The following is a 20251-nucleotide window of genomic DNA, read 5'->3' as shown; positions in this document are numbered from 1 at the left end:
TGAGAGGGCACAGGCCAGGCTGGGGGACACCCCTCCCCCCAAGTGCACAAATTTTGTGCACCGGGCCTCTAGTTTTATATATATAATCTGAAAATAGAGAAAATTTTACTTCTTTCTTTTCAATTCTTATATCCTTTACTTTTATTTCTTTTCTGATTGTTCTGGCAAGGACTTCCAGTAGTATGTTGAATAGGAGTGGTGAGCATGAGCACCCTTGTCCTTTTTCTAATCTTAGAGGAAAAGTTATAAACCTTTTACCATTTAGTATGATGTTAATTATGGGATTTATTATGTTGAGGTGTGCACCTTCTTTACCTAATTTGTTAAGAGGTTTTTTAAAAAAATCATGAGTGGATGTTGAATTTTGTCAAATGCTTTCTTCTGCATCTGTTGAGATGATCATATATTTTTTTTCTTTCATTCTCTTAATGTATTTATCATATTGATTGATTCATGCATGTTGAAAAATCCTTATATACCAGGTATAAATCTCACTTGGTCATGATGAATGATCTTTTTAATATGCTGCTGAATTAGATTTACTAGTATTTTATTGAGAATTTTTTGCATCTATATTCATCACAGATGTTGGTATATAGTTTTCTTTGCTTGTATTATCCTTCTCTGGCTTTCATAATAGTGTAAATACTGGTCTCATAAAATAAGTTTGAGAATGTTCCCTCCTCTTCAATTTTTGGAAGAGTTTGAGAATTGATGTTAATTTTTATTGTTTGGTAAAAGTGAACCCATCTGGTCATGGGCTTTGCTTCATTGGGAAACTTTTGATTACTGATTCAATTTTCTTACTAGTGATTGGTCTATTCAGACTTTCTATTCCTCCTGATTTGATCTTGGTAGTTTGTATGTCTATGAATTTTCCCAGTGTTTTGGTTTATAGTTGTTCACAGTAGCTTATAATTTTGTTGATTTGGGTTCTCTGTGTTTGTTTGTTTAATTTTCTTGCTTAGTCTAGCCAAGGGTTTCTCAATTTTGCATATTTTTTTAATAAGAAGTTCTTGGTTTAGTTAATCTTTTCTATTATTTTCTGTTCCCTGATTCATTGATTTCTGCTCTAATCTTTATTATTTCCTTCCATTCTCTAACTTTGGGCTCAGTTTGTTCTTTTTCTAGTTCTTTAAGGTGTAGAGTTAGCTTGTAAATATTTGGGATATTTCTTGCCTCTTAATGTAGGCATTTATTGATATGAACATTCCTCTTTGAGTTTCTTTTGCTGCATCCCATAAGTTCTGGTATGTTCTGTTTCCATTACATTTGTCTCAAGGGACTTTAATTTCTTCTTTGATCAACTGGTTGTTCAGGAGAGTGCTGTTTAATTTCTATATATTTGTAAAATTTCCAGTTTTTCTCTTATTACTGACTCTATTTTCATACCATTGTGGTCAAAGAAGACACTTGGTTTGATTTAAATCATTTTTAATTTACTAAGACTTGTTTTGTGGCCTACATATATTTTATCTTAGAAAATGTTCCATGTGTACTTTAGAACAATGTGCATTCTGCTGTTGTCAGAATTTTCTCTGTATATCTATTAAATCCATTTGTTCTGTTATGTTCAAATTTGCTGTTTTCCTGTTGACTCTCTCTTTGGATGACTTATCAATTATTGAGAGTTGGGCATTAAAATCTCAAACTATTATTGTACTGTTGATTAATTCTCCTTTTAGCTCTGTTAGTATTTATATATTTAGGTGCTCTGAGGTTGGGCACACAGATGTTTACAGTTATTAGATCTTGATGGATTGAGCCCTTTTTCATTGCATAATGACCTTGTCTCTTTTTACCATTTTTAAATTCTATTTTGTCTGATGTGAGTATAGCTATTCTGCCCTTTCTTTGGTTATCATTTGCTTAAAATATCTTTGTCATTTCTTCACTCTCAATCTATGTGTGTCATTAAGGCTAAAGTGAGTCTCTTGTAGGCAGCATATTATTGACCTACATTTGTTAATCCATTCAGTATTCTGTTTTTTAATTGGATAACTCAATCCATTTATGTTTACAGTAATTATTGATATGTAGGGACATACTATTGCCATTTTGTTTATTGTTTTCTGGTTGTTTTGTAGACCCATTGTTCCTTGTTTCTTATCCTTTTTTGTGTTTTTTATGTCTTGCAGTGTGCTTTGATTTCTTTATCATGCTCTTTTGTGTAATTACTACAGATGTTGCCCTTGTGGTTACCATAGACTTACACAAAATATCTTAAAGTTATAATGGCCTATTTTAAACTAATAACAACTTAATGTCAATAGAATTTCTGAGCTTTACACTTTTAATTTTCTTTCCTCTCACATTTTAGGTTATTGATGTAACAATTTACACATTTCTTATATTGTGTAACTAATAACCAATTATTGTAGTTACAATTATCTTTGCTACTTTTGTTTTTTTAACTTTTAAACTAGAGTTGTAAGTGAATTATGCCCCGCCATTACTATATTACAGATTCTAACTTTGGCCATATATTTACCACTAACAGTGAGTTTTGCACTGCCTTCTTATGTTTTTATGGCATTAATTAGCATCTTTTTTTATCACCACTCTAAAAACTCCCTGTAGCATTTCTTGTAGATCAGATCTAGTGGTGATGAATTCCCTCAGCTTTTGTGGGGGTTTTTTTCCCCCGGAGGGAGGGGAAGGCTTATCTCTCCTTTTTATTGGAAGAGCAAGCTTAAGCAGGTATAGTTATTTTGGTTGACAGTTTTTTCTTTTGATATTTGAATATGTCATCCCCCTTTTTTTTCTAGCCTGAAAAGTTTCTGTTGAGAAATCTTGTATGCAACTTTTCTCTTGCTGCTTCTAAAATTGTCTTTTGTCCAGTCAGTGTGGCTCAGTGGTTGAGCACCAACCTATGAACCAGGAGGTCACAGTTCGATTCCCGGTCAGCATACATGCCTGGGTTTCAGGCTTGATCTACAGTGGTGGGTATGCAGGAAGTAGCTGATCAATGACTCTCCATCATTGATGTTTCTATCTCTCTTTCCCTCCTCTCTGAAATCAATAAAAATATACTTTAAAAATTCTGTCTTTGACTTTGGACAAATTAAGTATAGTTTTTCTCAGTGTAGCCCTATTTAAGTTCAACCTATTTGGGCCTTTTGTATCTGGATGTCTGTTTCTTTCCCCAGGTTTGGGAAGTTTTCAGCCATTATTGCTTCATACATGGTGGGACAAAAGTAGGTTTATAGTTCTTCATATGGAAAATAAAACCATCTATATATATATACATACATACACACAGTGGGGCCTTGACTTACGAGTTTAATTCGTTCCGAGACTGAGCTCGTTAAGGAGCTCGTTAACTCAAATTACTCTATCAACTCAATGCAAAAAATCAGCCGAGAGACAGCTGGTATCTCAAAAAACTCGTTAGTCGGGACACTCGTAAGTCAAGGCCCCACTGTATTTTTATGTGTGTGTGTGTGTGTGTATATATATCAGATAAATATGCTAATTATCTGATATGGAGTCACATCACGACTGGTTAACAAGGTGGGTGGGGCTGTGGGGCCTTGGTGGTGGACTCTGCATGGTGGGCGATGTTGTCCTACACAGGCAGAAGCCCCATGGGGCCCACAGCCGAATCCCAACACTGACCTGGGGTTTATTAAACTTTACTGGAGCTGCTCCCCACACCCCCACCCCCAGGACTGTGCTGCCCGCAGCAGGGTGCCCCAGCAGTGTCCTGACAGGCGGGCAGCCAGGGAGAGCCAAGTGGTGCTGGGGCTGCAGGGAGCCACAGAGGGGCAGGGCCGCCTGACCCAAGCTCCTGGGGGTCTGAGGAGAGCACCTGAAGGAAGAGGAAGCTTCAGCAAAATGGCCAGCCAGGAGGCCAGCGGCTCAAGGGGCCAGAGAAGTGCAGAGGCGGAGTGCACCGGAAGGGGCTCGGGCTGGGGCAGGGGGCCAGAGAGCAGGGATCTGCCTCACCTGCAGAGAGCGAGGTTCTGCAGTGGCCCCAAGACGTGGGTTGGCCAGGCAGGAAACAAGAGGTGATGACTGTGGGTGTGGAAGTTTGCCTGGGTGGAGGGGCGCGGACCTGCAGCCCTGAGGCAGGGGTTGAGGGGCGCTGCCACCTCAGTGGAGGGGCGCTGCACTGCCGGGTACCCCACTGCGGCGGTTCAGCAAAGCTCCTGGCGCTATCCGGGCCTTGCCACAGCCTACACACTTGAGGGGCCATGACTCCTGCTCCTGCCTTGGCCCAAAAGCAATCCCACATCCACCCTGCCCCAGTTCCCACTCAGCCCCACCCCAGAGCAGTGCGCGCCTGCATGGTTAGTGTGAAGCCTACCACCTGCTCCCCAGAAGAGGGGGGCAGTAAAGAATGGGGGTGGGGGAGAGGAAAGAATGCGGAGCATCCACGATGAAGAGGTGCTTGAGAACCAGGCTCAGAAGCCTCACGGGGAGGTTTCTTCTGTTTGCCCCATGGCTGTCCCTTACGAAAGGTGGAAAGCATAGTTGTGGAATTGGCCTCAGTTTCCTGGTCTGTAAAATGGATTAAGCGTGTCCCAGTGCCTTCACTGAGCTTTAAGGGTCAATTGAAATACTATATAAAGAAAATGAGTGAAGATGTGAGAAAGAAAAGGAAGGGCGAGCAACACAAAAGAAAGATTGGAAGGAACCTATACCAGTGGTTCTCAACCTTCTGGCCCTTTAAATACAGTCCCTCATGTTGTGACCCCCAACCATAAAATTCTTTTCTTTGCTACTTCATAACTAATTTTGCTACTGTTATGAATCATAATGTAAATATCTGATATGCAGGATGGTCTTAGGCGACCCTTGTGAAAGGGTCGTTCGACCCCCAAAGGGGTCACGACCCACAGGTTGAGAACCAAACCTATTGTCACTTAAATAGGGAATATAGTCAACAGCGTAGTAATGACAGTATGATGCCAGGTGGGTACTGGAAATATTGGGGAACACTCTGTAAAGTACATGATTGTCTAACCACTATTCTGTAACTAATATAAAACCTGAAACTAATACAAAATAATATTGAATGTAAAGAAATGAAAATAGGAGTGAAATTTTTATAAATTTCAAAGTTTAAATAAAGGCTGAAGGACACCCCCCACCCAATGAACAAATTTCATGCACTGGGCCTCTAGTAATAAATAAATAATGATACAAGAATCAAGTCTTGTGAGTTTTGCATACTACAACTGTATACTTACTTTTGCCCTATCCTGGGTATACTTCCTGTTCATTTCTATTTCTTCTCTTCTGGAATTCTAATGCTATTCTTTTTATTATGTTCCATAAGTCCCATAGGCTTCCTATACTTTTTTTCATTCATTTTTTTTCTTTTTGTTCCTCTGACTGGATAATCTCAAATGTCCTATCTTCCAGGTCACTGATTCTTCTGCATGGCTGAGTATACTTTTGATATCATGAAATCTTGCTATAGAGGCATCCATGTGGGCCTCACATGGTTGTTCTGGGGGTACAGTGGAACTGGACAGGGACTGTGGAATGACAGAAGTAGTAGGACATCCATAAGTTGACCATAGAGCTGAAACATGCATCAAGGGTCAGGTTGTCCAAGTCCCTGATGTTATTTCGGACAAGAAATCCTTTTATATGATTTGAAATGCTCTGCCAAGGAGACTTTCCCCATCTCTTAGGATTCAGGCGATTTCCTCAAGCAGATCTCATGAGATTATTCACCAGATTTTCCTCAAATCTGTAATAAATAAGGGTCATATACATTTCTCAACACATGGATCAACTAACCAGACACTCTCTCTGCCTAAGGGAACTATTTCCTAAAGGAAATAATAATCAATGGAAAAAGAAAGCATTTAGAATTGCCATAAAAATAACTTTACTTTCTGGGAGTGGGTGAGTTTTGCTTGGGAAGCAATACAGGTGTTTCACTCTCTGTCATATTAGATAATGAGACCCCTGAGTTAATCAAGCTATGTTTTCACCTGGGTAGCATTTTGGACCACTATAATAGGTGTCTTGCTCTGGGTAAACATTTTTTTCTAGCATAGTCCAGTGGTGCGAAAAAGTGGAAAATAAAGGTGGCATGAGAGTTGGGGTGAAAACCAAGAGCAGAGTACTACCTATGTTAGCCAAAGAGTGATTTTAAAAAGTTCTTCAGCCCAAGTACAATTCAGAAAGAGTTTAATAAACAGCCACTAAACAGTGCATCAAAGCATTTGGAAACACAATTTCTACAGAGGCAAAGGTCAGGCTTCCATTCTAATTCCATAAGATGATCATTAACAACCCCACTCCCACCCCCATCCCCACATATCCACTACACTACACTCTTCTAGTCATAAATTTATCTACAGACACAGTCTTAGGAATAATGGGACTGGCATGCATTATTCCAGCAATGGCAAAGAAGCAAGGTGTATAGGGAAAGGATGGATGAAAATTCAACCACCAGCTAATGATAGAGCCCTAGGAGCTTTGTTCAGGGGTAGACAGGAAGAATTTGTTTTTTGGTACCATCTGTGGCTTTACTTTGGGCTTCTAGGATATTCTGGATGAATGGCTAGGGCTGTCATCTTAATCTCATTCCCTTGAGCCATTACCATTAGAATTGGTCTCCTTGGGTAACATATTGTGACTTTCTAAAAAGCATTTTGTGTCCAAGCAACCTGCATTCAGGACCCACCAAGCCTGTTGATATTGTGCTGATCCTGAGATTAAAATGGACTTCCGTTCTCAATTCTATCTTCATTTTGGCCTTTGGAAAGAGAAATATGATTCTTTATTACAGACACTTGTAAAGAGCCTAGGCAAGTCACTCCAACATCAAAGACTTAGTTTATCTACCTTGTAAAAATATTATAACTGTCTCTTTTACTCACATTAAGAACAAATTATATCAGATGGCGCCTAAGTAATGTATTATTAAACTGGTAATAAAGTTAATTATTTAGTTGACTCAAAAATCAACTAGACTCTGATTCATTGCTCCTTAGAATCAGCATTAACAGAGGACCAGAGTTCCCTGACACGTGGGAGCAAAGATATTGGGCCTGGACTAAGGTATGGAATGTGGAGAGTGTGGTAGGAAGAATTTGATTTTTGTCTGCCAGTATCCCTGTCTTTTGAGCAAGAATTTAAGCCTTAACTACCACCCAGCCCATATCTGTTGTCCCATCCAGTACTTGACTAGGTACCTTAGCAGGGAAGTGACTTTTCTATCACTCTAATCCTTTAAAAATTATTTGTGTAGGTATTTGTTATAGATCTTTTTTGTTTCTATTCATACCTTTTTAGTGTAAATTTAAAAAATATTTGATCCTTTTCTTAAAGAGTTTGCAGGTGGCAATGAATCTAAACTAACAGTGGCCAGCTGGCTACAAGGGTTGAGGGCTTGAGAGAAGAGGGCTTTTGCTGGAGGAGATATATACTAAAAATGTTACTATTTTTCTGAGGAGCTGGACATGTCAGGGAACCAGTCACCTTGGTATCAGGCTGGCCCAGTTTATTCTATCAGTTTTGGCCATACATGATAAACAGTGGTGAGTCTCAAGTGTTCCCATTAACCTCCAAGCCAATAAAGGGGCTGAGGGCCATGTTTAGAGGATAGCACTAGCACCTGCCTTTGCTATTAATACTTACACTTAGTGGGCCCTGCTGAAGGCAGGGAAGGTGGCAGGCAGGACCACATGAAATAGCCCTGCATGGATCCCTACTGAGTCAGAATTATCTGATCTGGGCCAGTTAACAATCCTCCTTGGTTTGGACCTCTCAAACAGCCAAGGCTCCCACTACAAGTAATAGACCCTCCTGTACTTTTTGCACTGGGCTGAGTGCAATAAAATATATGCAGTTACCTCAACTGGGGAAGACTGGCAGACTAAGATGAGCAACTGGACAAATGGCAGTGTTTGGCTCTGATGAGGGTACACTCAGCAATGGTAGAGGAACTAGTAATTTTTCTGTTGTTTTTTTTTTCATTGAGGTTCATAAATATGAATTTAGAGTAATAGCTTGGTAGAGGGTTAACAAGAAGAATCCTGAAACACATGAAGGGGAGCCCCAGGGTTTGGGTGCTTGGATGCTTCCTAGGGTATACTGTACTCTGGTTGCTGTGCTGCCACTATCTACTGTTTGCGAATCATGCCCTTAATAGCTGACTCCCGGTTGACATATGTGGCCCAATAGACCAGATTGAAAATGGCAAAGAGCACAGGAAAGACGATGCGGGAAATTTTGTCAACCTTGCTGACACTATTGTAGGTCTTGGTTTCAGTTGGGATGTCTGGCACGTAGGTGGTCTTCGGTGAAGCAATGGTAGTTGGTGTTGAGGGGGCACTGGGAGCAGCACCCTGGGAGATGGTGGAGAACTCAGTGTCCTTAGCCAGATTGATGGGATAGGTGGTCCCCACGATGTTGAAGGTGGTGCCTGTTTTCTTTGTCGGAGCTGCTGGTGTTTTCTTCTAGGGGCCAGAAAATGTAGGGGGAAAGGGGGAACAAAAAATCTAATTAGTTATTTACATTGAGCACCTTCAGAAGCTGTAAAAAGGAGGAACCCTGAGGAAAGTTAAGACACAGGAGGCCTAAAGCCAATAACACTGAGTAGACATGTGTGTGTCTAAAAACTTGTACCATCCTGGTTTACTAGCTTTGGCCAAGTAACTCCTCCTCTTTGAGCTTTAGTTTCTTCATCTGTAAAATGATTATCAAAATATTTGGCAGGGTTGTTGAGAGAATCAGATGACAGAATGGTGGTAGAAATCACTTGACAACTGTAAAATGTTGGTCACATTTAGGGTGCTATATAATCATGTGATTTTATCCTTGTGGTAACCCTAATGAGATAGGTGGGTGAGATTACTCCTATTTGACAGATGAGAAAAAGCCCCAGACTGAGTGGCAGAGCCCACAATAGCCACTTGGGCTCCTGAATTTTATCCAGGGCTCCTCCATGCTGCTTTCTATAAGCATAAGACACTTTTTTGTTACCCAAGAAATAACTCCAAAAGGCTTCAATTATCAAGTGGCACATCTCCTGTGGGGAAGAGAGCTCGGTGAGTCTGAAAGTAATTTTGCCTTAAAGATACAATAAATACTATGGTATGTTTACATCTATCATTACAACAGTATCTCAACCTTCATGCATTATAAATGTGTTCAGCATGCTAGGGGGCACACCAGAGTTTTCCACTCTTGCAAGGCTGCAGGCCAGAGCCACAGCCTCCCAGGAAGCTATGGAAATGCTCCCCTCTGACACAGCAAAGGCAGGGACAGCTAAGGGCTTGCTATAACACTCTTCTTTGGATTTTTTTTCCAGATTAAAAATATTCAATGGGAAACAAGTATGCACACATGTGCCAATTTATTCTCACATATATAATTTGGGTATATATGGACCCTCTGTGTAGAAAAGAGAAGAGACAAAGGTCAGGCCTGGGTTGGAAGAGAGAGGCTGAAGAATGGGAGGCCAAGGGAGCAGGCCAGTCCCAGACTTAGGCCAAAGTCAGTGGCCAAGTTCATGGTCTGTAGTGTTTTCAGCCTCACTCCCCACTCTGGCCTTTTCTTCCTTCCATCCCTCTTTGTTTCTAGGGACAAGTGGGGATAGATGAGCTTCAGAAATGCCCAAGAGTAGGGCATTTTATTGCCCTAATTTCACACACCTTACATTGTTCCCTTTCTCAGTGTTACTTTGCAACCTCTTCACTCCTCTACTTCCTATGTGTTTTCCTTCCTGGGTTTCTCTACTTCCTCCATCTCTTATTTACCCCTTTCTCCCAATCTCTTTACTTTTCTTCTTTACATAAGAGTCCCCATCATTTTGATTCCTTTTCCCCTTTAGACCACACTGCCATTTACCTTCCTGATCCTAATAACTTTTGCCAAATATTTACTGAGTGTTTACTGGGCCAAAAATTATGCCAGGTATTTATGGACAGGTGGCAAAGTTAAAAGATGAGTCAGTTTTAGTCCCTGTTTTCCAGGAGTTCATAGTCCAGTGGGAGAGATAGCCTTCTGATCACATCATCACCATATAATGTGATCAGGGCTCTATAGATATGAGCAGAGTATGATAGAAATTCAGTAGAGAGAGAGGCAAGGTACCTACAAATGTTGGAAATGGTGGCTCAGAGAAAGCAATTAAGTTTATAAGCTTGGTTACAAAAAAAAAGAGCAGGAGCTCATCATATAGCGATGCAGCAGACCAGTTCACAGGCCAAAGGGACTGTTTGATGGGTGACAAGGAGCCTGCTGTAGCTGAATCACAGTGTGCACTGCAAAAGCATTGGATGTCATGTCCTCCTGTTGTGCTTGCTGGTGCTAGCTTCAGGGTTTTCAATCAGGGAGAGAGTGTTGGTTTAAGTAAATGAATAATATGACTAATAGGACATTTACAAAGCAATACTGGTCTTTCTCTTTGAGGATTACAGTCACTTTGCTACAAGTAGAAGTGGGGAGGAACTTTAAGGCTTCTAAAGGTCTTATAAATGCTTTAAATACTACATGGGACTCATGTATAATTAGCAAATTTGTTGTGTGAATAGAGGCCTGCTGCTAAATGCCCTAGCTGTTAGATAAAAGAACACTTTACTGTTTGACTGCTTTACTTATTAATTCACTTAGTAATCTCTTTTTCTCATGGGTAAACACACACACACACACACACACACACACACGTAAAAGAAAAAAAAAACTATTACCCCGACTTTGCTGGAAGCTTTCACACATTATTTTATTTAGTCATAAGCTGGTTAAGACAAAGTCTCCAAAAACAATCATTCTGAACAGCAAACACTTTCTTCAGTTTCATATATACTTTGTATTCTACAGGTGGGGAGAAGCAGCATTTGATTCAACTGCATATTTTTAAGTAATAAAGGAAAAATATATTTTAATTTCCCTTGCCCTTTCCAACATGGCACATTTTAATGAGCCCACATAATTTTTTCCTAAATCATCAAAGAAGAAAATCAAAGCAAAAGTTGTGGTGTCACTAATGCAGGAGCCGGAATCAGAGATTATTGGTTAATATTTCTGCATCTGGTTTTCTAATACTTCTCTATGCTCTGGAATTTGATAGATACAAACTAGACTGGCTTACCTTTGACCAAGTTGCAATTCTATTCCTACCTCCCTAGCCAAGTGCCTGGTTCTTAGGCATGCAATAGATGATTACCGAATGAAAAAAAATGACACCCCCTCCACTCAAGATTCTTGACGTACTATACTCTACAGAGAGTGTATCTCTATAGTTCCGTAATTCATATACGACAAAACTGAAACTGACTTCTCCAAGTTCCCTCAAGCAGTCTGACCCTAGGACAAGAGTGCCTTTCCTTCTAGAAAGCTACCTCATCTGGGTTTTGGGATGAGACAATGAAAATTTTTATGAACTGATGCATGTCCAACTTAAGAGTTTTCCTCAAATGGAAATCCTATCTATTGTTTTCAGAAGTACCATTTAGAGGATTAGTTCTAGCCCTGAATGTATTTGACACCCTGCTAGGGTTATAGAGCATATACATATATGATTCAGTGCCTCTATGTCAACTTCTTAACAATCATCCAACATTCCTAAAGCCCAGTTTTCAGAAGTGGGGCAAAGTAATGAAATCTGTGGTAACTTGAACTCAAATACAAATCAGAGCAATGACAAAAAAACGAACAACACATTTTTAAGTGAGAAAAGTACTTGAATAGACATTCATCCAAAGAAGAAATACAAATGACCAGCAACCACATGAAAAGATGTTCAACACAGTGCACTAGTCCTAGGGAAAGACAAATAAAAAACCACCTCACACCCATTAGGACACCTACTATCAACAACAACAAAACCAGAAAATAACAAGTATTGGCAAGGATGTAGAGAAATTGGAAACCTTGTACAATTTTAGGAATGTAAAATGGTATAGTTTCTATGGAAAATTGTATGTTGGTTCCATAAAAATAGAATTGAAATATGACTCATCAATTCTACTTCTGGGTATATTTCTCCTCAAATTGAAAGTAAGGTCTCAAAGAGATATTTGCACATACATATTCATAGTAGCATAATTCCCAATAGCCAAAATGTAGAAGGAAGCGATGTCCATAAAAGAATAAATAAAACATGGTATAAAGATGCAATGGAATATTATTCATCCTTAAAAAGAAAGGAAATACTAACACATACTTCAATATAAATAAACCTTGAGGACATTATGCTAAATAAAATCAGCCAGTCACAGAAGGACAAATACTGTATTATTCCATCTACATGAGAGTACACAAGAGTAGTCAGATTCATAGAGATAGAAAGTAGAATGGTGATTCCCAGTGGAAGGGAGCATGGAGATTTATGGTTGTTTAATGGGTACAGAGTTTCAGTTTTGCAAAATGAAGAGTTCTGGAAATTTGTTAGACAACATTGTAAATATACTTAACACTACTGAAATATACATGTAAAAATGGTTAAGCTGGTAAATTTTAGGCTGTTTAACGAGGAAGATTAATTAAAATAAAAGGGAGAAAGCACAAGAAGCATGCAGAGAGTCATAGATAATGTCAAGGGAATTCAAAAGAGAAAAGGAGCATGCAAGATTAGGAGGAGGTCAATAAGCCAATAAAAAGGGGAGAAAATGCAGGTGGAAGAAAAGTAATCACTTGGAACAGTTTTCTGAGACAGTGGGAGATATCCAGAGCATAAATGGGGAATTACCTGGGGCCACATCACAGCTAAGGAAAGAGTGGATGAGACTCAAATACTATCTGTGCTTTGGTGGGATGAAAGGTACATAGTAAGTTAAGGCAAATCTCATACAATAGTTTTCACATTCCCCCATGCAGAAGTTAAAGTGAATGGTCAAGATTTAAAATAGATTTTATAAGGAATAGAAGATATTTCAGGCCTTGTGCATGAAATTCGTGCACTTGGGGGGGGCGTCCCTCAGCCTGGCCTGCGCCCTCTTATAGTCCAGGAGCCCTCGGGGGATGTCTGTCTGATGGCTTAGGCCCGCTCCCCACGAGGCTGAAGCCGGCAGTCAGACATCCTTAGTGTCTAGGACTAGCTTGGGGCCAGCAGAGGGATCTGATGGACATACCAACATAGAAACTGAGGGACCCTTTATTTCCAAAGGAACTCTTGACAGAGATCAGGATGTGGACTGGACAGTGGGGTCCAGGAAGGAAGATCAGTCCTGCCCAATTGGAGTGCAGGGGAGGTGCTCTTTCTTCCATCTGATTAGGGACACAGAGAAAGATTGCAGGCATAGGTTGAAGGACCAGCAGAATTCAAGAGTATAAGATCATAAATGTCAGCAATCCATTGATGTCTGTGGAAATTTTTTTTCAGAGAGAAGTAGAGGAGTTGGATTGAAGTGAGTGAGGAAGTTGAGAGTGCTGGTGAGTGACTGCAGTGATACCCCATGCAGCCAAGGCTGGATAGAAAAGGAAGGAAAACAGAGGGAATCGTGGATTTTGAGGAACTACAGAGGTTATTCATTCATTTTTTAAGTATTTACTGAGCATCTACAACTTGGGAGATTCTCTGCTAGGTGCTGGGACTGCAGCACTGAAGAGTAAAACATGGCTCTTTCACTCAAGGACCTCACATTACAGAGAAGAAGGGCGTGTAATTAACATGTAAGCAGCTAAATATGTACAGAAATGTAATAATGGTAATATATTATGCAAGGCAGTGGCAGAGAAGGATGATGAGTTCTAGTCAGAGAGAGTATCTTTTTGGAGGTGAGCAGAGATCTGAATAAAATGAGAATGCAAGCCATGAAAAGATTTGAACAAAACTTTCAGAGACAGAAAATAGTATTGACAAAGCACTTGGGTTAGAAAGGGACTGACTTGTACAAAGATCATCAAGACCATGACTGAGTGAAGTAAATGAACAAAGAAAAGAAAAAAGGACAGGGAGTAGTGTGAGCACCCCTCTATCATGTCACCTAGGAAGTAACCTGGATCTGAGTCTGTGGGAGGGGCCACATGGTGGAGCTTGGGGCCAGCAGGGGGGTCTGATGGACATACCAACATAGAAACTTAGGGACCCTTTATTCCCAAATGAACTCTTGACAGAGAGCAGGATGTGGACTGGACAGTGGGGTCCGGGAAGGAAGATCAGTCCTGCCCAATTGGAGTGCAGGGGAGGTGCTCTTTCTTTCATCTGCAGAATGTCTGTTTCTGCCCCACCCTGCAGCAACCCAAGCCAAGGGGGAATTGTGCTGGGCTGGAAATTTGCACACCTGCAGCTGGGCCTGGTCAGAGACCCCATCCATTGGGAGCCAGTGGACTCAGTCATTGGGCCTCCTTGGAGCCTGGTCAGAGGACCCATCAAGTGGGGGCCAGCAGCACTAAAAGTTTCGAGTGCCAAGTTGGGCTTATTTATTTATTTATATTATTACTAGAGGCCTGGTGCATGAAATTTGTGCACTTGGGGGGCGTCCCTCAGCCTGGCCTGAGCCCTCTTACAGTCCAGGAGCCCTCAGGGGATGTCTGACTGATGGCTTAGGCCCGTTCCCCATGAGGCCGAAACCGGCAGTCAGACATCCTTAGTGTGAGCCTGGCTTCTGGCTGAGCAGTGCTCCTCCTGTGGGAGCACACTGACCACCAGGGGGGAGCTCCTATATTAAGCATCTTCCCCCTGGTGGTCAGTGCGCATCATAGCAACTGGTCATTCTGCTGTCAGGCTGAAATTGGCTCTCCGACATCCCCTGAGGGGTCTCAGATTGAAAGAGGGTGCCGGCCAGGCCGAGGGACCCCACCGGTGCACAGTTGGGGCCAGGGAGGGACGGGGGAAGTTGGCCAGACAGGGAGGGGCCACAGGAGGGTACCAGGGTGTGTCCCCACTCTCACTCAGTCCTGATCGGCCAGACACCAGCAGCAAGCTAACCTACCAGTTGGAGTGTCTGCCCCCTAGTGGTCAGTGCACATCATAGCAACTGGTCAATGAGTTGACTACCCCCCTGGTGGTTAGTGTACATCATAGCAACCACTTGAGCAGCCTTAGCATATCATTAGCATATTATGCTTTGATTCCTTGAACAACCAACTGGACAACCGGACACTTAGCATATTAGGCTTTTATTATATAGGATCATTATTATTATTATTTTAAAAGCCTCTCCTGCTTTAGGAAGCAAGGGGGTGCCAGCAAGCCAGGCAGAGCTGACCATTGTAAGGAGAGGAAATACCTACCCTCCTCCTACAAATTATGGACACAACACTCCATGTGAGTCTGTTCAAACCATCTTGGCCAGGATCTAGATTCCCCTCCCCCCCACAGAGTCCAGGTATGTAAGCCAAAGTGAAAAGCTCAGAACAGGGACATTCAAGGTGTGAGATACAAAGCAGACCCAATCTCTGGGCTATGGAGGCCATGTTCACCAGACTACTAGGGGCTCTGCCCTGCCAGACTTCAACCAGGTTGCCCAGGGACAGGCAGAGCCAGGCAGAGTCTGTACCACTGGGTACCACAAAACACCTACTACATAAGACCACCCCACAAAATCTGGGAGGCATGGCAGTTTAATACATAGAAACAAAAACAAAGGGACAGCAAAAATGGGTAGACAACCCCCAAAATAAAAGAAAATGAGGAATCACTTTCCAGAAGCTAATTCCAGCATGTCAGCAGGGCTGAATCATCTGGAATGGCTGAGGGCATTTCCCCAAACCTGAAAAGGATGCTTAGATGATTGCTTGCTGCCAGACAGCTGAGGGCATTTCAATATACATGTTATTACCTCCTGCTGGCCAAACACCTGAACAGCCTTAGGCAGTTCCCCCAATCTGACAATGGATTCTGTATACTAAACCTTTGCCTTTGATATGTATATCTACCTTGATTTAGGACAATTTGTGAAAATAAAAAGCAAGGGATCCAGAGAGACAGCAGAACTTGGTTCCTTTAGCTAAGTTTTCTCTGGCTCCCCAAAATGCCTTCCAAAATTATGTTTTGTCTCTAGACTCTTTAATCATTTACAGTAGCCCCTTCTCCAGATTCCTGAAACCCTTCAAGATGCTGGATTAAGAACCCCAGCATTAATTGACACCTCAGACATGGACATTTGGAGAAGAAGAATTTGCCTGAGCGGAAACAGCACTGGTATGGTGGTAAGATTGAACTGTGTGTAAAGATTGTACCAAGCTCTGGAAGTCACGACCTAGAATGGGCAAGAAAAGTCTTTTGTTTTAAGTCAGATTATAATGGGGAAGAATTTGATTAAAAGGCAAAATTATAAAGAAATTGGAATATTAAAAGGTACTTTTTAAAATCAGGCTCAAAAAGGAGTGCTGTGGTCATCTTTAATGTGGCTTCTTGTTCAAATCATAAAATACCTAATTTGTATTGTCCGGTATTCGCTGGCACCCTGCCCCGGGGGCGAAAAGACCCCCTCCCTCTCTTGGGCCAGTGAAAAACTGACCTCATCACACTGATGTCCAGAAACTGCCCTACCCTGGTGGAAAGTCCCTGCTGGACAAACGGCTCCTGGAAATGGCCAAAACCGCAGGATAGACCGCAGGTTTCACCTGACCCCGGACAACCCCCACTGCCACCAGTCTCTGCCAGCATAAAAACTTGCCCCTGCTCCAGTCTGGCGCGGCTTCTCCAGCTCCCCTCTCCGAGCTGGTGAACCCGCCCGTGTGCTCCCAATAAAGCCTGTTTAATCTGGTCTCTGATTGGACTCACGGTTTTTCCTTGCGGCGGCGTAAAACCTAATATGTATTGAGGATTGAAATCTATAATTTCTAAAAAGTCACCAGACCCTCTCCCCCTGGAGAGGAGTGACTGGGCAGCTAGAGAGATTAAAGCTGTCAGCTTTCTCCCCGGGAGATTCCTTAATGCTTTGTTTAAAAATTACCGAAGAATGATTGGGATAAGCAAATGTTGGCAAAAATAACTCTAAGAGCTAGTCATTACTTTGGAAAATGGAGTAGAAAAAGATTTAGGAAAAGAACTTTGATTTGGTCTTCTTGATCTGTCGTTATCTATTAAGCATGCTTTTAGTTTAATTGGAAAGAGAAACGCGGCCAGGTCAGTTGCTAAAATTTCATAAAGCAAGCATCAGGTGGGGGAAGGGAGACATATGATCCTGTCCCCCTCCTGAATGTGCTAGGAAAAGTCTCCTTTTCGCCATAAAAAGTTTAACAAAATTTAGAAATGCGTCTGGGATTTCTGTGCTTGCAAAGAGAGAAGTTAGCTTTAAAAATGCATGCAACCATCCGATTTCAGATATTAGATAGATTTTAAGCTAAACTTAACTCTCTTTGCGATGCTACAGAATGAAAACCCAAAGCTGTTTTTTCCTCAGAACGATGGCAGATTTGATGCAGTAAAAATATAGGCTAGGTTATAGCAACAAAATTGGTATTTCCATAATAAAAAGTAGTTTATTTAAATAATAATTGACCATGTTCAAAAGTTAACATTAAAACTGCTAAAATAGTCAGTAAATCCTCTGTTACAAAATTTGCCAAAGTAAATGCCTTAGATAATTATAATTGGCTCTAGAATCTCAAAATTGTTGAAACTTAAGTAAATAATATATTAATTATAAAAATCTAAGTAGCCCAGGTGAAGACTGGCTATGCCCTTTGTTAATTAAGAAGGCTGACTTCCCAGGGCAATCTCTAAGGAAGAATGTGACAATTTTCCATTTGAAAGGCTACAAACTTCCTCCAAACTCATTTGGCAGTTTAAAACTTTTGGAGTTTGCTAAATTAAATAAATAATAAAATTTTTAAATATCTAGGTATTTTGAAATGACAAAATACTGAAATATTATTCTGAATTTGCCTCATGAAAAATCTAGAGGACAAAATTAAAGGTATTAATTGATTATGTCTTGTATTTTTGAAATTTATTCTTAAAAATATAAAGGTATTATTAATCTAAGAAATGCTAAAATATTTGACTTGCCAGCTCTAAAAGTTTAAGGTTCAAATTAAATTGGGAGAAATTATATAGTTGTGGTAACTAATGCCTAAAGTATAGAAATTTATTTTTGAGAAAATAATTTTTTTGTATTTTCTCTGAAAAAATTAGGAATTCAAAACATATTGCTTATTGGTCTAATTTAAAAAGATTAATTTTGTGATCCCAAGCAAATTTTTTTAATACAAAATAGTTTAAATTTAAATGATATCTTTTAAGAAAATTATAAAAAGTTATATATATATGATGGTCTTTCCAAGTTAAATTTCAAAAGTATAACCAAGGGATGATTTTTAGAAAACTCCAAGGGCCCGGGGTGATTCAAAAAATTTGTTCTGTCTTCTTAAAGGAAATATTTTGAATTTAACTGATCTAATATACTTGAAATCACATGGAAAGCTTTATCAAATAAAAATTAATAACTATATTTTACTTATATACCTACATTTTAAATATTATGAAGGTTTTGGCCTCAAAGGAGGGCAAAGTAAAGTAGCAAAATATTTTTTAAATGGAACCAAATTTTTCAACAGCAGTGGAAATTTAAGATGGAATTTAAAAACAAAAGCCCTAGCATCCTGCATTTTAAATAGGCTGGAGGTGGAGCGGTACCTGTGCCTTGTGAATCAGACATATAATTTACTAACTTTGCTTTTTTAATAAAAATACCTATTTTAATTACTTATCAAATTAGCTTTTTAAAATATAATCAAGGTCTCATATAAATTAAGTTATATGAGAAGCCAATATTTTTATAAGCAATTGAATCTTAGTAAAGTCTTCTATGAAAATTACTGAGGCTTCTCATAATCCCTCTGTATGTGCAAATAAGCCAAAGGGAATACTCTTTAAAAGTAAAATTTTAAGCGTAATAAAAAGGAGAAATTTTAAAATTTTGAAATCTCTTCCACTAATATTTACAGGGTAAACTGAAAATTATTATTCTGACACTAAATCTGATCATTAATAGTAGTCACCATGACTATAAGGGGAGTCGTTTAATGTGATTACATGGCCTGGCAGTATTGATAAGCATCCAAAAATCAACCATGTTTTTTACAGTTACTGTTTGTTGTAAAAAAAAAAGAAACGTGTCTTTTAAAAGAAAATCTCTAAGGGTGACCTAAAAATTACTCTGGAAGGAAATAAAGAGAGGTTTCCTTCAAATGTCTGGAAAACTGTAATTAAAAATCAATATATTAGGCCTCAAAAAGAAAAGTACATAACTTGTATTTTTGCCTCCCTAAACATAGCTAATGTAAAGTTACTCAAAGACTAATAGCAGAAATTTAAGTAATGTCATTTACTGTCCACAGCCAAGGACAAGTAAAGTTAAAAAATAAGATTTATTTCAAATTAATTTAAATTGGCAAGTTGAAATAAATATTTATAGGAATTTAATTGTATTAGACAGGAACCTGTTCTTAAAGCATTAATTTTTTTACTGATAGTTCATCTTATAGTAAAAACTACTTAACATGCAATGAATCCAAAGCAGTCATATTTCTGTGCGAAGAAAAATAAATTAAAAGTTATCAAGAGTGCATTGTAAGATTTCCAAAAGTCTCTTAATATTATTTAAATCAAAAAGGGGGGTAGTAGAATAATCCCCTGTAAGAAAACATCCTGTAAGAAAATTACATCAAGCCTTAATTGCTTTAAATTTGTTACTTTGAAAATTATTTTTCATTTGTAATGCTAATAGCAAGACACCCAGGAAGACACACATGGTGTCAAAATAAGACAAAGGAAAATCATTTAGAATTAATTGACATTTTAACAAAATTGAATGCCAAGGCCACAGAATATACATTTTTCTCAAGTGCACTTGGGACATTTTCAAAGACAATCCACATGTTAGGACACAAACTAAGTCTCTGCAATTTAAAGCAGATTGAAATCATATCAAGCATGTTCTCAGACAGATCACAATGGCATGAAATTAGAAATCAACTACAATAAAAAACATTCCAAATCATTCAAACACTTGGAGGTAAATAGCATGATTTAAACAATGAATGAGTTACCAAAGATATAAAAGAAGAGATTTTAAAAAATCCTGGAAACAAATGAAAATGCACATACAACAACCCAAAATCTATGTAACTCAGTGAAAGCAGTCCTGAAAGAGAAGTTCATAGCACTACAGGCCTAGCTCAAAAATACAAGAAAAACTGTTAGTAAATTATCTAATTCTACAACTTAAAAAATTAGAAAGAGAACAATAAGAAAACCCAGGGTAAATAGAAGGAAGGACATAATAAAGAGCAGGAATAAATAACATAGAGACTAAAAATAATACAAGAGATCAATGAAACTAATAGTTAGTTCTTTGAAAAGATAAACAACATTGGTGAACCT

General features: G+C 39.5%; 1 protein-coding gene across 1 annotated transcript in view; it reads right to left on the bottom strand.

Annotated features, from left to right (window-relative positions):
• Positions 1-6925: 6925 nt before the first annotated feature.
• Positions 6926-20251, bottom strand: part of GABRA3 (gamma-aminobutyric acid type A receptor alpha3 subunit) — a 205189-nt gene continuing 191863 nt past the window's right edge. Inside the window, exon 10 of the mRNA XM_023753038.1 lies at positions 6926-8429. Within this exon, the coding sequence (XP_023608806.1) occupies positions 8094-8429 (336 nt within the window). The 3' untranslated portion in view covers positions 6926-8093. The remainder of the gene's footprint in view (positions 8430-20251) is intronic.

Source organism: Myotis lucifugus, unplaced genomic scaffold, assembly GCF_000147115.1.
Source record: "Myotis lucifugus unplaced genomic scaffold, Myoluc2.0 scaffold_40, whole genome shotgun sequence".
NCBI classification, from domain to species: Eukaryota; Metazoa; Chordata; class Mammalia; order Chiroptera; family Vespertilionidae; genus Myotis; species Myotis lucifugus.
The sequence above is the reverse complement of the archived record's forward strand: the minus strand, read 5'-3'. Positions and strand labels throughout refer to the sequence as shown.